General features: G+C 36.4%; 1 protein-coding gene across 1 annotated transcript; it reads right to left on the reverse strand.

Annotated features, from left to right (window-relative positions):
- Positions 1–306: 306 nt before the first annotated feature.
- On the reverse strand, positions 307–12,533 carry LOC132048452 (homeobox protein LUMINIDEPENDENS). The gene is made up of 13 exons (XM_059439322.1): positions 12,010–12,533; positions 11,050–11,077; positions 10,456–10,586; positions 9,459–9,808; positions 9,275–9,368; positions 9,094–9,187; positions 8,246–8,375; positions 8,122–8,173; positions 7,986–8,029; positions 7,829–7,917; positions 6,915–7,523; positions 1,982–2,493; positions 307–1,501 (listed from the first exon to the last, which is right to left on the reverse strand). Exons 1-13 carry the CDS (start codon positions 12,175–12,177, stop codon positions 626–628), a joined length of 3,177 nt encoding a protein of 1,058 aa, XP_059295305.1. The 5' UTR covers positions 12,178–12,533; the 3' UTR covers positions 307–625.
- Between the last annotated feature and the right edge of the window lie 3,423 nt (positions 12,534–15,956).

Here is a 15,956-nt window from a genome sequence, read left to right on the forward strand (position 1 = left end):
TGAAATTTATGAACATGAAGCCGGAAAACAAGTATGGGGCATTTTTTCAAATGTGGAATCATCTACGAGTTGGATTTGAAAATTTTATAATCAAACTGTGGTTTCAACAAAGTGAAAAAATATTTCGAAACAAAAAGTAAATAATTCTACAAACGGCTCCTAAGTTTTCTAAAACTTCCAAGTTGTTTCCTTTGAGACGTTAAGTCTACAACGATCATGAACTTACTACTTCTTTTGCCGACAACAACTATCCTATTAATAGTAGTATAATAACTAATTATTTTGAATTTTCTTAAAGTCTGAATCAAGACAAAGTTAACCCTTGACCAGGACATAATATTTCTTGTCTTTTCAAAGTCCTTTGCATGAATAGAGTCACTCAATTACAAAAAAATCTTCACTTCTACTGAACCTACCAGGATGTGATTGCAAGTGAACTGAATTCCTATCCTCTACTTTGCTGTTGACAGGTATCAACTGAGAAAGAGAATAAAGTGATGTAACATGCTGACATTACAAGTTTACAACCATCTCACGTTGCACATCCCCTCTAAGAACGTCCTACTCTAATGTAAACACTAACGAATCTCTTGTCAAAAGAATTAAACGGCCATCCGTTTGAAGGTTATCTTCTTCTGTCACCCCACCTTCTATTCCCACCATCGTCAGGACCACGATAACCAGAATAATAACCAGGATTAGGCGGTCTGTAGTTGTCTCTCATATTCATCCGAGGTTCTTGATAATTCCATCTTGCTACGTGTTCCTGACGCCTAACAGGACTATTATCAGGACTCCAAGATTCAAATCCCGCTTCCTCCACATAGTTGTTTCCTCTCCATGCAGCCTGTTGTAATCCAGGTTCTACATGCCCGGCAACACGTGCATTATAATGGTTAGGAATGGAATTTTCTTGATAACCCCGATTTAAAGAAGATCCCGGCATAGTCCCCCACATATGTTCAGCTGCGAAGCCAGGCTGTGACTGTGTTTGTAGTTGTGGCCTTGGTTGTGAATGTGATACTGCCATTTGCGGCGAATGTAGACTTATAGTTCTTTGTTGTTGTACATTAGCTATAGGCATTGGCGAAGATCTAATATTACCATATGTTTCACCTTGGACTCTTGTGGCGGCTGCTGCTGCTGCAGTGGCACTGTGTAGATTGTATTCCGTCGTTCCAAAGGGAGAGTAATTATTTCTATTTATTGCTGGTTCCGAGGCAGATAATTGTGAATGCATAGGATTTGCAGGGACTGTCTGGTTTATACTAGGATTTAGAGAAGATGGTCGATGATCTTTTCCTAAAGTCCCTGCAGCTGCTTGAAGCAGTGCTAACTGTTGGGCCAACTGTGGCGCAACGGGCATCTGCTGTGGTGCCAACATCGTGGTGGATTCCTGTGAACGGACTGTGGCAAATTGGGGTCCACCATTTGCTTCTCGAACCGCCATTACACTTCTCTGAGAGAAAGGGTTCTTTGCAAAGTCCTGTACCGATCCGCTCTGCACAAAAAAAAAAATGTTAGCAGACCCATTTGAGAAAAGCACTAAGATGACAAGAAGAGGGTATAGCACAACAACCCGTGCTATTAATTTTTTTTTTTTTTTTTTTTTTTTTTACCGTGAATATATTAACAACGTTTATATTAGGGGGAACCTCAAACTATAGCGGAGATTCTCAATGTACAGTGCTAACCAGAAAGACAACTTGTATTTTACCACCGTGATTCAGAGTGTAGTCTTTCATTTGCTTAATGATTATTTTATTTATTTGTCTATGTTCCTCATTATATTAATTTGTTAAAAACCTACCAAGAAAATAGAAGACGGTCCAGAAAAAGTAAACGAGAAGAAGAAACTCCAAAGTGAAATTAAAAAAGAAAGAAAGATGAGAGAGATGAGAGGAGACAACCGAGGAAAAGAAAGCCCCGCCCATATTCCATAATACTTAAAATCTGTACAAAATGTGACTAAATAACGCACCGTTCCAGGATCACTGGAAGGAGTAGGGGATGGAAGAGAAACTTCAACTTTCTTCTCAGCATTTCTGCCTAAATCTGTTTGACTGCTCAGTTTATTCAACCCATCTGCTTTGATAATATCAAGCAGCTGTACAGTTTGCTCACTGGACAAGTTTCCAGCTTGGCCAGATGTTAAAGCATAAACCAACTCTGGATTCTTTAGCAATACAGCAAGCAACTCTACATCTGGTTCTGCTGTCATTGCAATGCCATTTGACGTACTGGCTAATGCAGCTTCAGTTTCTTTAACTGTTTCAGCACCTTCAGCGTCTGGTAATTGCTCGATAGGGATTTCTGGGGTTAATGTGTCATCAGGGTCCATTTCACGGTCCCAAGGTTCCTTGGGGTTCAAGGGAATATCCTGGAATGTCCTGTAAATGGTTTCCCTCTCTCGACGGATTCTGTTATTCTGAATATCAACTTCTTTACTCTCACTCCCGGCACAAACCTTCCACGTATCGCTGAGCTGCACCTCTGCATCAAACATAAAAGGTTGGAAAAGGCTAACTGCAGAACTGAAAAGAAATCCAACTATTGCGTTGGTATGATGTCCCAACAAGATAGTAGCAACTTTTGATGATTCGAGTTAGTTATACCAAAGGCAACATTTACCACTTAGAAATGTTGTTTAAACAGTTATTTGCAACTCCGTACACAGTAAGACTACTGAAATGTAAAATAACTGGCGATCAGAATCAGAGCTATTCTTTTTAATCCTTAACATGAACTTTTACATCCTGGATTTTCTACACATATCGCGAGCCGTGAACTGAAAGAAGGGAAGGGGGGAAGAAGGGCCAGAATTATATAGTGTCAATGCTGAATATTTGGACCAAATGGCACACCGTGAACCGGTCAAGACCTTGAGCTACGTAAAAGAGTTGCTACTTCTCACCCCTACCTTTGTTCTCCGCCAAAATAAATGAATAATAAACAAATCATATGACAATCCAACATCAAAAAGACAGCCATGTCCGCACCACTTATTAATAGTTGGAAAACTTGCTTGTTTTCCCTGTCCACAGATGTGGAGCTCAACTAGAAACGACCAATCCAATATCAAATTACAATCAACCAACTTTTTAAGTTTGTTAAGCTTCAAAGTTGGAGGCTTCATGGAATCATATTTTGTAGTGAGTATGGAAAAGCTTTGCTGAATGTCGGAACTGCTGCCTATATGCATAGAAGACGGATTGCATTTGGCCTTCGGAAACGTGCATCTACAAGCAGCAGTATACATATTACTTCCGTTTATGAGCTTATTTATACCTTTTCTTTGCTACAATGTGCTGTTGTTGCTTGTGGTTCATTCGTTCTTTTTCTTATACTCTTATCAATTTATGTTCTGTTTAGCCATAAGAAAGAACTTATAATCTGTGGCAACCTTTTTTCGTCTTGTTTAGTCCCATGTCTGACACCCAGGGGGAAAAGTGGGTGGGGGTTAGTCATCCTCTGCAGTTCAACAAATCACACATATCCTGCTTTCTAATATGATCTTTTGATATCTAACCAGTAAATAAAAAGTATAAAGAATCAACAAAGTTAGAAGCTTCTCAATGAATTATTACATAACATTTTGGCTTAAATACATAGACAGCCCATAAACTTGTCAGCAAATTCCATTTAGACACTCGAACTAAGGCTTGTTCCAATTGAGCACCTGAACACATAATAAAGTGTTTCTATTAGACACTTACGGTTCAAATTTTGAAGAAAAAAATTGTGCATATTCTTAAGCGTCTATTAGGTAGCTAAATTAAACACATAAAATATGTCATATTCTTTAGTATACACATCAGCCTCAATTGAAATAAGCCTGAGGTTTTACGCATTATGAGGCAAATGCATATAACTAAAGGAGGTAACATATTTTAAGTGTTCAACTTATTTACGTAATGGACACTTGAAAAGACGCACAGAGATTTTTTTAAAATTTGAACGGTGTCTAATAGGAACACTTCATTATGTGTTTAGGTGCTCAATTGGAACAATCCGTAACTCGAGTGTCTAAATGAAATTTACTAGCAAGTATAAGGGATGTCTATGTTTTAAGCCTAACATTTTCATCATCCCAAAATCTTCACTCATGCCAACTGTGATTGGTTGTTTCATTTCTTTTCGTACAATAGCAAGAGCTGATGAAAGTGAACAGTCAATTGACGACAGTATAGGCAGGTATAGGAAGAGCAGGCAACTACTTTGTGCACGCCTTAAAAGAGAAAATTTTCTTTTCTAAAGTGTACTTTGTACAAAGAAAGTGTTCTCCATGAAAATATTTTTTGCGAAAATTGTTCTAAGTCGGGTCATCATTTTTTTGCGCGGATTGCCCTTCTTTTGGGGTGATCTTTAAATTTTGTCCCTCATATTTGTGGTCTTTAAATTATGTCCCTCATATTGTTGGTCTTTAATTTTTGCCCTTCGCATTGCAACTCTGAGCGTTCACGCAGAAATCATGAGGTTCTGAGTTCGAACCCCCGCTCAAGCATAAATTAAAAAAAAAAAATTCCAAGGCAAGGTTTGGGTCGCATGTATTCCGGACCCGGCATATATTTATTAAGGAATTACCAAATTTATGCCGGATCCGGCATACTCATGCCTTATCCGGCATACTCATGCCTTATGGGCAGACTTGGCATAAGTATTAACAAGTTTATGCCGGTGGAGGCATACTTATGGGCAAACTTTATGCCGGACCCGGCATAAACTTGTGAAGGAATTACCAAAGGGACCGGACCCGCATACTTATGCCAAGTCTCCGCCCACAAGGCATAAGTATGCCGGTCCCATAACTTTGATAATTCCTTCACAAGTGTACGCGGTTGGGACATAGCGAAATTTAAACTCGCTTTGCGAATTTTTTAAAAAATTTTTGTGTGAGGTTCGAACCTGAAACCCATGGGTTTTAGCCGAAGGGCAAAATTTAAAGATTTCAAATATGAGAGGCAAAATTTAAAGACCACCCAAAAGAAGGGCAATTCGCTAGATCATCTCCAATGTTTGGTGAATATAGAAATTGTTAGACATGGTAGTCGTGCAATGTGCAAGGCATGAAAATAGTGTTTGGACGATATTTTTAAGAATTAAATATTGAAATAATATCTAACTGTTGATTGAAGTGGTAGAATAGTTGTAAAGAAAAATGACTCCATCTTGCATAAGAAATTTTCCACTATTGAAGGTAATTAAACACTAGAAAATATTTTCCTTGACAAAAACATTTTTTACGGATATACTTCCCGTCAATGCCAAAATACACCTAGATCTTAAGCCATTTTTTCGACAAAAAAATCTAACAAGACAAAACACTACAAAAAATAGGAACACACATTTGGCTTCATTAATGTATCGTGCCAAACTAGTCAGTGTTTTTCTCTTTGAGAAAGTAACAACTGTTATATATATCCAAAAACTGCACCTAACTTAATGCAGTCAAAGTTTAATTACAAAAGGCTATGGACAGATCACCTATTCCTTAGGTTCATAAGGATCCTATAACATCTAGAAAGGATTCATGAACTTCCACATATTCATGTTTACACCAAAAATAAAATAACAAAACTAGTTTCAGTGTTAGACCAAACTAAAACTCTGATATAATAACATCCTGTGATAATATTCCATTCTCTAAGAATTTTGCAGGATAGTGTGTAAATATGGTAAGGGCTGATAATAGTGTGTAGATTTAACTAGAAGCAAGTAAAATTCTTAACATGGAAAGGGTATCACAGTAGAAAATGGTTTGTTTTCATCTTTTTGGTGTAAAGCATTTTCCAGCAATTTTAAAACAACCAAAGACCGCAGAGAAGAAGAATATAGTGCACACTCCATACCTAATATCGAGCCTTTCATAAAAAATTTATGCCTACGAAGAGCTAAAAGTATAAAAATTATGGGATACAGTATACTCCCACTTAATTAAACGTGTTCTTCCCTCTCAAACGGATCATTTAAGAAAGCACGCTATACGCAGTTAAAAGTAAATATCATGTTAAATCAAGAAATAGACTAATATCCTCCCAAGACAGGCCTCCCACAAATGTCCCATTAACTTTTACTCCACTGCCTCTTTCTCTGATTATTCCTCCCCGCTATATTTTAAGCATAATATGGTACTTTTCCTCCGGGTCAGGGAAAAAAATTCCCCTTGATTGCAAGTAGGATTTCCTTAACAATGCAAAGGCACACTTGTCAATCAACTGCTCCACAGAAAAGCCATAATTTCCAAGAGATTTTCGAAATACTACACAAATACAAAATGGAAAAAGTTGCTTAGTAAGATTAAAAAAATCTAGACGTCACTCATAAGATGCCCAATTGACAGTTTAACAATGGAAAACCAAGTGTCCGCTTCAGAGAAATTTCTATAGTTGGGCTTGTTTTACTAAGCAACACCCATATTTCCCCGGTAAATAATTCCTAGAATAATGAATTTATGAAAGACAACAGAAACCTGATCGTCTTTAGCTCAACTACCGCAAAAATAGAATTAGAGAGCAAAGCTCAAAAAAAATTGTTTTCCTTTTTTTGGATAAGTTGGAGACCAATGCTAACCATCTTTTGTGGTAAGTTAGATACCAAGGCTGAGTTGCTAACTACTACAATTAGAGACGATGTCACAGTTGAATCTTGTGTATTAATATATAGAAAAAGCAAAAAGAAGAACGGAGTAGCGGTGAAGAAATTGAGCAATAATATTAGACAAGATAGGTGAGATTGTTTATGATCTGATTTCACTGAACTTGGAAGCAAACCTGGAGTCTAAGGAATAGGATATTAAATAAGTGATTAACTAATGTTCCGCCTTTTCAGCCGATTAAAAAAACTAACGTTCCTCCTTTTCTGAAATCTATAGATTAACAAGAACGGCCCTTCAGCAAAAACAACAGCAAATTTACCTGGTGGTTTCCGCCAAAGGATCTGCATTCTCTTGCACCTTTTCCATGGAGGTTCTTCTACGTCAAAACTCAACTTGGGATTACTTTCCAGCTGATTGGACCTTTTAGAGGCAACACTATTGGGCTTTTCAAACTCATCAGCTTTAGGCCGATCTTGCAATTTTGGAGCTCCATGCAAGATATTATCAACGTTAGGCCGATCTTGCAATTTTAGAGCTCCATGCAAGATATCATCAACTTTAGGCCGATCTTGCAACTTTGAAGCTCCATGCAAGATGTCATCAACTTTAGGCCGATCTTGCAATTTTGGAGCTCCATGCAAGATATCATCAACTATAGGCCGATCTTGCAATTTTGGAGCTCCATGCAAGCTACCCTCTTGCGGAGAGGTAATTCCATTTGGAGCTTGAGGCTTCACCCGAGAACTGTCATCATTATTAGCTTTCCCATACTTACTCTTCATAAACTGAGCACGTAGTTTTGCTTTCTGGATATCATCTGCTGAAAGTGGGCGGCCTTGAGTTGCAGGTGCTGGTCGTCCTAGGCTCCTTCCTGTTGTTCTTTGGCTTGGTTGTTCCATTAGCTGAACTTTTCTGCGCTCTCGAGTTTCTGAAGTGGCTAAGGCATTCAATGATATGCAAGTTATAAGAGAGCAGAAAAAGAGAGGAGAACATAGCTATTTTCCCTAGACCCTACCATGATCAGATCTATTTGATGAGTATGTCGTATCGAAATTTCTGAATACTCATTATTCAAAGCATGGAAATAAATGAGAAATATAAACTTCTTCCAATGACGGTTTATTGTCCATGGAATGAGGAGCCATCATTCAATCGAGATGAATGAAGACCTCACATGCTCACTGTCAAAAATACAGACAAAGGAATTAACTATAGGGGAATCTCTAAGGATACTAGACGCCAAAGGTCCTGTATTAAGCCTCCTGTTAGAATCATCTGAAGATGCCGTAAGCAATTTAACTGGCTGTGGAGAATCCAACTTCCTGAAAGAGAGGTGTGCTTAGAAATTCGTCAACATAACAAAAAGCAAGGCAGTAAGAACACAACAGACCTCGAATTCTCTGAAGTGCCACAGAGGTTCGCATGAGCTTCTTCCTAGAAGACCAAACGGAAGGAAAATGATTAAGTACCAACAGAGAACTCAGCACCTTCTTAACCAAATTCGTTTAAGTTTGCAATAAACTTACAATGTTCTCAACTTTCGAGCTCCATATTTCATCGCCCACAACTTCACTAATGCTGCAAACAACAATACATGTGTTGATAAATGAAAAAAGTCGATCAGGTGTTTGAGGCAAAACCTATGCTTACCTCTGTTGCAAAAGCAACTCATCCTGCACATCACTAGCCGATTTAATCCCATTACGTTTCTTCATAGCCTGGCTCTTTGCAAACATTTTGCTCCATCTTGCAAGCAAAATTCTTGCCCTGTTTGAGATGTCTGATCTTCAAATCAGATGAATGAGATCCAAAACACTGATGGAGCTAAAGAAGGATTTCTCTCTCTCTCAACCCCCCCACTCCTTCCCAAAAAAATATATGAGTATGGTGCAGTACAGAAGTCAGCTATATATACAGTATAAACCCCACCCAAATAGTAGATTAAATTATTCTGAGTGGCTGATACAAATAATTGTTGTTGTTGTTGCCGTTATTGATACAAATAAAAGAAACTACAATCAGATATATTTTAGTGGCTTCTTATCTAACACATTTTATGATACTGCCAGTGCAGAAGTTACCAAAAACAGTGTCCTTATTTGACAGCAAAAACAGAAAAGATCATCTGAGATAATGAAACACTGAAAATGATTACATTGCCAGTACAGTGATTTCTGAAAGTAATGTCCTAATATGACATGCGTTATTGGCAGCAGCACTATGTAATGTGTGATTCACTAAGTAAATAGTTCAGTAGAAATGCTTCAGTGCAAGTATAAAATGCTGTGCTGACTTTGTTTGACTCTTTTCCTATATATCCAACTTAGTTTCAGGAACCTCTGTAATAGGCTGCACAATATCAATAATGCTCAAGTTCCAGACAAGCCACCAGAAAGAAATAAGCCATGGAAACGAGTAGTTCATTTTTTATAAGTCTTTCTCAGCACAGAGATACCTAAAGATAAAATAAGGAACCATCGTTTATGATGACAACACACCTGGAGTCCGATAAAATCGCAGTCTGTTAACACTCTGCAGTATAGCAGACATATGTACAGGAAACGCTTTGTGTAGAGGAAGATGGCATAGTACCTGATAACCAACCAACCATTAGAACAACAATATTGTTGCAGAAAAATTTATGGGCCAATAATCTAACATGAAGGGATCAATATAGACCTTCAAGATGATATGAAGAAGACTGGTTTGCTCTTCGACAGCTGCTTGACTCAACCATGTAGCCAGAATCATTACACCCCCTTTAGTTAAAAACCTACATATATGTTACGAATAAAACAAATTATATTCGAAAAGGAGTAAATTAGTATATAACTAAAATTCAACGACCATAAATCTCAAGTACCAAAATAGTACAGAGGGATTTTGTACTTCCAAGATCCAGTCCATCAACTTAATCTGCCCAAAGAAGGTTTCTTCCTTTCTCATTAAAGTAAAGATATTATCAAGAAAACGCTTATCCGTCTCCTCTATGCCAGTTAGGACATCATCCTGTGTGGAACAAGATGGCCCATCCTCTGTACAGGTTGGAGCCACACTGTCTAAGGGAACTGGCTCTGTTTGTGAACTAGGATCAGAACTCAATGGGATCGCACAGGGCCCTTCAATAGGTGCATTGGATATGCTAGCCTTCTCTCTAGACAACCTCAGGAACTTTCTGACTCTTGTACGCTGAGCTGTAAAGAAGTCCCGAACCTGCAAATGCAGAGATCGTATTCAAACAAGCTGTGTGAAGTTGTCAGAAGATGAAATCAAAGAATGCACAGATCTATATCATCTTCCAGCTTAAATTGCACCCAGGAAAGCCACTGAATGTCTATGCAGAGGGATTAAGGAATCTGTCCATACCTGTACTGCCAGAAAAAGTGAAGAAGAGAAAGGGAACGTATATGTAAGGAGCTACATCATACATAAAAAGGTGCACACTTCCATAACAGCCTGTTCTCAAAAGCTAGTGTGATCCTAATATCCAAAATAGCAAAACTGAAAAAGAAAGATGGTGCAACTAATATGCAAATGTCACCAACATATGCTCCTTTCGAAGTTTTTAAAGGGTGACAATCCAAGGAAAAGATAAATCTTTTGAACATTTTATCTTTTTAACAATCATGACTCATGAGCATAGGAGTACAGTACACCATTGCATGAAACAAATGTGAGATACTGAGATTTACGAGTCAAACCACTGTTCTTATTGATCTATAACCCTAACTCAATTTCCAGCCAAGGAATCCAATCACATATGAAATAATCGACCTTCACAAATGTAAAGATGTTTTAAACAACATTACAGCCAGGTAGAATGGGGAAAGGATTACAAAAAACAGAGAAAAAGAACACACCTGTGTGACTGTGACACCAAAACGAGCACAAACTTCGCGGGTTTCTTTCTTGTTGATTGCGTCTTTGACAGAGAAAACAGACTGCATATACTTTATTGCCTTGGGGTTTAGGAGATCCCGTGGCCTTTTGCCTGCAAGAGAGGATGTTAAACTATCAGCATACAAATGGAATCAAAGTAGCTCGCACAAAAATTTAGGAAGTCAAGAACATCATTACGCTAATAATCAAAAAGACGCATTACATGCGATTTGGATCACAAGGTCACCTTGTAAGAAAAAACAATGACAGTAGCAACTGGATTCACTTAGATCATTAAGCAAGTTCCTGTGAAACATCAGGACAAGTAATTCTGGTACATATAGCAATGTTGTAGAAGGCGACAAAAGCAAGTAAACTACTACCAAAGCAAATAAGATAAAATGAAAGAACCTCCCAACATAAGCAAATATACCTTATGTAGTACAATCAATATGCAAAAAATGATATAGAGCAACAAATGAGCATATCAATATGACCTACTGTCTTTTCATTCTAAGAAAGGATCCAAGTCAAATAAATTATTTCTTGACTAAATTAAAGCCAAGGAGACTTACCAATTTTAATTGAAAGAGCTCCAGCAGCCTGCACAAGGGAAGAAAAATGAACGAGCAATCAGCAGAGATAAGTTTGTAAATCACCCAATGTAATGAGATGAGGCTTGATAACTGTCTTCTCTCTATGAACACAAATCTAAGAGTAGAAATATTAACTCACAATAGGAATCTCATTTTTATGAACCAACTAATAAAATCATGTATTATGGTTGTATTTGCAAGCACCCCAGATCTTAATTTGTCTGAATGTAAATGCATGCCAAAAGGCAGCTATTGTTTTTCTGTCCTTCTGGATAAAAGAAGCTATAAAACACGCTAGTCCTCGACTCAAAAAGAAAATGGACAAAGACTGCAAATCTCAAGTTATTTATTAATCCTTCAATTGTACAACCACAAATAGTATGTTACTTATGACCAACTCAAAATCATTACCATTTCTGTTGAACAAATCTAATTCGCGATACAACTCAATGAACTGTCAACTTTAATCAATGCTAGTTCCTACATTACCTAACACAAATCACTTACAAGCAACGTTCTTTCTATTAGCAGTCTCCCGCCCAAACATTGACCATAAGAAGCAAATTCAGAATTTTAATACCGTCTTCAAATGCACACTACGGAGTTAACAAGAGGAAATTTTCAAAAATATACAACCACGTAACCATATTTTCAGTTTATACAATATTATACAACATTACACCTGGGGGAAAGCATTATACATAATGTATCAACCTCGTATAAAAGGTGTTTATACACAAATATGGGCTAAACCGGGTAACAAACTCAAAATATGGGCTACGTGGCGTAAATATTTTCTCACAGTAGACATAGAGCGTAATTTCCCTTTTTACGGTTCAACATCTCACCGCCATTAAGGTAAAGGGCGAGCGCAAACAGAAATAACTTAAATAATAAAATTTCAAAAAAAAAAAAAAAAAAAAAAAGGGAAAAACGAACCATCTCTTGAGAAAGAGGATTGACGCCAGTGAGATTGCATTGATGCAAAACGATGTTTTCAAGCTGATCAATCTGTTTAAAAAACAGTTCCTTCTGTGAGTCAAACAAGCTCATAAACGACGTCGTTGTAGGACTGGTTGACAAAGCCAGTTGTAATTGATTCTCCATTGTAGACTCCGCCAACAATCAAAATTCAAAGCAGCAGATCGAATCAATTCACATATCAGAGACAACAGCCAATTCCATGAGGATTAAGTCTAGGGTTTGTAAATGAGGGTAATTAGTTAGTTGTTTGTTTTGATAAAAATGAAGAAAAGAATGGGGGGAAAGGGGAACACGAGAGAGTTTGTGTTTGTGTTTGTGTTTGTGTCCCTCACCTGTTTGATGAAAAGGCAAAGAGGGACGTAGATAGATTAAAAAAAATAAAAAAAAAGTTGCAAATTGGGAATTTGGAGAGATGAAATTGGGGAGTTTTAAAGTCGAGAACCCAAGGGGTCTTTAGGGCTGCCAGCGTTTTTGGACAGGTTGGGTGTAGATGTCAACTTTTGGGGACTCTTTTTTTCACCCTCTCATTTACTTTCTTTTGAAGTACTAACTCCGACCTAATTTATGTGAAACTATTCGAATTTCGAGAATTGAACAGATATAATTTTTATCAGTTCAGACATGAAATCATCAAGCTTTTTTGAAACAAAATTTATATATTTAGAAAGTAAATAAAAAAAATATTATAAGTCACAATAATTAATAATTTAAAATATTTATAAGATATATGAAAAAATTAATTTTAAAAGAAAGACTTGTTTGAATCTCGAAATCTAAAAGGTCTCACATAAATTAGGACGAAAGGAGTAACATTTTTTTCCTTTTCGTTTATACTTCTTTTTCATTCTTTTCTTTTTAAACTCAAAAATGTTTTTTCTAATAAGCGAAGGAGTATTTAATCACAAAAATCTATGTTAGGTTCAGCAGTTTTTTCCTTCTTTATTTACATCCACGAAGAAGAAGTGAGGTTTATGTATATTCTATCCTCTCCGAACTCCCTTATAAAAGTACAGCGGATATGTTGTTGTTCGTTTTTGTTCATCTAATAATCCTATATAATATTTTTTAAAGGTATTAAGGACTTGTTTGATTCGAATACTAGTTATGTTGATTCTGTAACATTGAAATTAAATGATAAAAGAATTGTTATTTGACGAATAATTACGTGAGGATTGTTATACGGAGAATAGTAATATATTTAATACTATTTTGAAAAAATTAAAAAATATTATCAAGAGAAAATTCCTACATACAAGACAAAAAGACCTAAAGTTTGGTCACATGTCTAAACTTGAGTGAACAAGAAAGCCTGCACTCTATAGTCACATAATTCTGCGGGCGGATCGGTGAGTGTTCGGGGAAAAAAAGAAAATTAAATATACATTGTAAAGGGTGAAAGTTAATATATGCACATAAATACTGAGTAAAATTTACCCTATAAATATAGTCACATGCATCCGCCACTGCATTCTGCTTTAAACAGTCATTAGTATATTAAGGATAGTAGTTCAAACTCCTTAAAAGTTTAGCAACTTTATGAATCTCATTCCCTCAATCATGGATATCTTGTGCAATCAGCTTGAGCAGCACATGTTCAGTTTTCTTACTTCCCTTAAATATTCTGAAATGCATTTACTGTCAATGATACATGTAACATTATATAAGAATTATGTCAAAAATATATGAAACTAGACAGATTACTTCAAGAATTGGAGAAAAGTCACAAATTGAACCTTTTTGGAGGTGTACTTTAAATGATATGTTTTATACAACATGAATTTTATTTAAACATTTTAAGCTTTTTTTATGTCTTCTCATGAAAATTATTTATTTCCTACACTTTAGCATTTAAACGGTTAAAAATAAGCCATCTTCTTTGAAAATACGCTTAAAATAGCTCCCTACATATAACATGGAGCATTAATCGCTTTAATCTTACAAAAGTTGAACATTTGATCTTCCCAACGAAAATATTTTGCAAGCAGTTTAAGTTATTCTATAGTAGGATTGGCTAATACGCATTGCCTTGTGGTTTTTTTTTTCTAATGATGTTTTCATAATGCACAATATCCAGCCTTTAGTCATAGGTCATTTTCGTTCATATATAACTTATTCAAGTTTAATATAGGGGTTAATTGGTTTTGTGGTCCATTATAATTCTTTCTTGTTTTATGTTCGATCTTTTATGAGATTTTCGTAAAATATGTAAAAATTGTTGAAAAGAGCAAGTAGGTATCTGAAAAGAATGTGTCCTTCATGAAGTGTAAAGGGTGTATGTTTCATTTTATAAAGAATTATCTTTCTTCTAGTAGGTTTAGTAATGTCAGGATACAAATTTGACACTTAAGCAGTGACAGGACAGTTGGCGAGTTATTACCATATAAAGCCAACCCTATAAGCTCAAATATAAAATAATTACATAAAGAAGAGCTAAATTGTCCTGAACAGTGTCATCAATAGATCTAAGTGTGGAAGCTGAGTAAAAAAACAAGTCTACCCATACAACTCCAAAGTACATAAGGCATGGAACTACTAATATGGAACTACAAAATACGGGACGCAACTCAATAGAATAGTGAGACTAAGTCAACCATAAGGCAAGTAGCCGTCATGATCAAATAGTGGCTCACCTCAATTGAAGCGATTGAAATAAGCTGGAATTAAGGATCGGCTATCTAATCACCATCTGTATTCTATGTAAACACCCAAACAACAACAAGCGTGGATCTAAAGACCAGTAAGATCATCGACTCGCCTCTCAACCTATCCCTAGAGCAAGTCTTAGAAATCATTGGTATGCATAAAGGCATAAAGCAAGGCAATTACATGTATAGTAATCTTATACAAGTAAAATAGTTGAACTGAAACTATTAATGTAGATAACAAGTGTAAATACAACATGCTAACTGCAAATAACTGCTAATGGAGATAGGTGTTTGTCCAATCCGCCTCATGTGGTACATGAACCTCATGTCTTACCCATCTTGGCGTAGGTAGTCTTACTTGCCTCAACAGTGCAGATACCATCCCGACTTACCCGATCTCACTAGTATTGCATGACCAGCCATATGTCCAGCATCATTGTATCCTTCTCAACTATGTGATAATGAATGCTAAGCAGTTAAACAAGTATCACATCATGCTCATATCAAGTAAAAGTATCGAACAGTGTAAAAACACAACAAATGACCCTTTCAACCTAACTAGATACTTCATGAATATCCAACCTAGTTCATGCTTTCCCACTCACACAAACTAGATGGTTCAAATACACACAAGCATCACAAATAACATGTTTTTTGAGAAAAAGCAAGCAAACTAAGAGTTAAAGCCTCAGTTGCCTGGATTCTAATAGCCCAAATCTTACTTGAATTGTCAAGGTTCACCCAAACGAGCTCTAATGACTTCAATCTATTCAAAATCACGCTCAAAACAATCAAAAACCTCAAAATAGCCATTTTTAGATTTTTGGAATCCCGATCAAAGTCAAACTTTGACTGCTTGTGTCAACTCTCGGTCAACCCCTTTCGAATTTGTCGAAATACATTCCAACATATAGTCGTCCCCTAGAAGAGTCTGAATATATACTTAAAGTCGAATCTTGAAGAGAAAGGATGCATATACAAAGATTTTACTCATTTTTTAATACCGACTAAAATCATCGTCCGGTCAACGAGCTTGAAGTTTAATTAATTTTATATTCCTACACAGCATGTGCTATAGTATTCCAAATTCATAATAAAAAACTGATTTTGATTGGAAATTGATTGTGAATAGAACATTCTTAGATTTGTCCCTGAGGCGAGAAACTCATCAAATTTTCATGTTTCATGGTGGATTCATGATCCAAACATGTTATAATGATAAAAGAACGTGTGAAAACGTTAGTTTAATATTTCTTG

The sequence above is a fragment of the Lycium ferocissimum genome, chromosome 1, assembly GCF_029784015.1.
Source record: "Lycium ferocissimum isolate CSIRO_LF1 chromosome 1, AGI_CSIRO_Lferr_CH_V1, whole genome shotgun sequence".
NCBI lineage: Eukaryota > Viridiplantae > Streptophyta > Magnoliopsida > Solanales > Solanaceae > Lycium > Lycium ferocissimum.

What these genes read in the sequence shown, in the direction of transcription:
- LOC132048452 (XM_059439322.1), bottom strand. Translation starts at nt 12,177, where the DNA reads ATGGAGAATCAATTACAACTGGCTTTGTCAACCAGTCCTACAACGACG. An exon ending in AGCTCTTTCAATTAAAATTG is followed by an intron (nt 10,587 to 11,049) that starts GTAAGTCTCCTT and finishes CCTCTCTTGCAG; the next exon opens with GCAAAAGGCCACGGGATCTC. An exon ending in GGCACTTCAGAGAATTCGAG is followed by an intron (nt 7,918 to 7,985) that starts GTCTGTTGTGTT and finishes CCTCTCTTTCAG; the next exon opens with GAAGTTGGATTCTCCACAGC.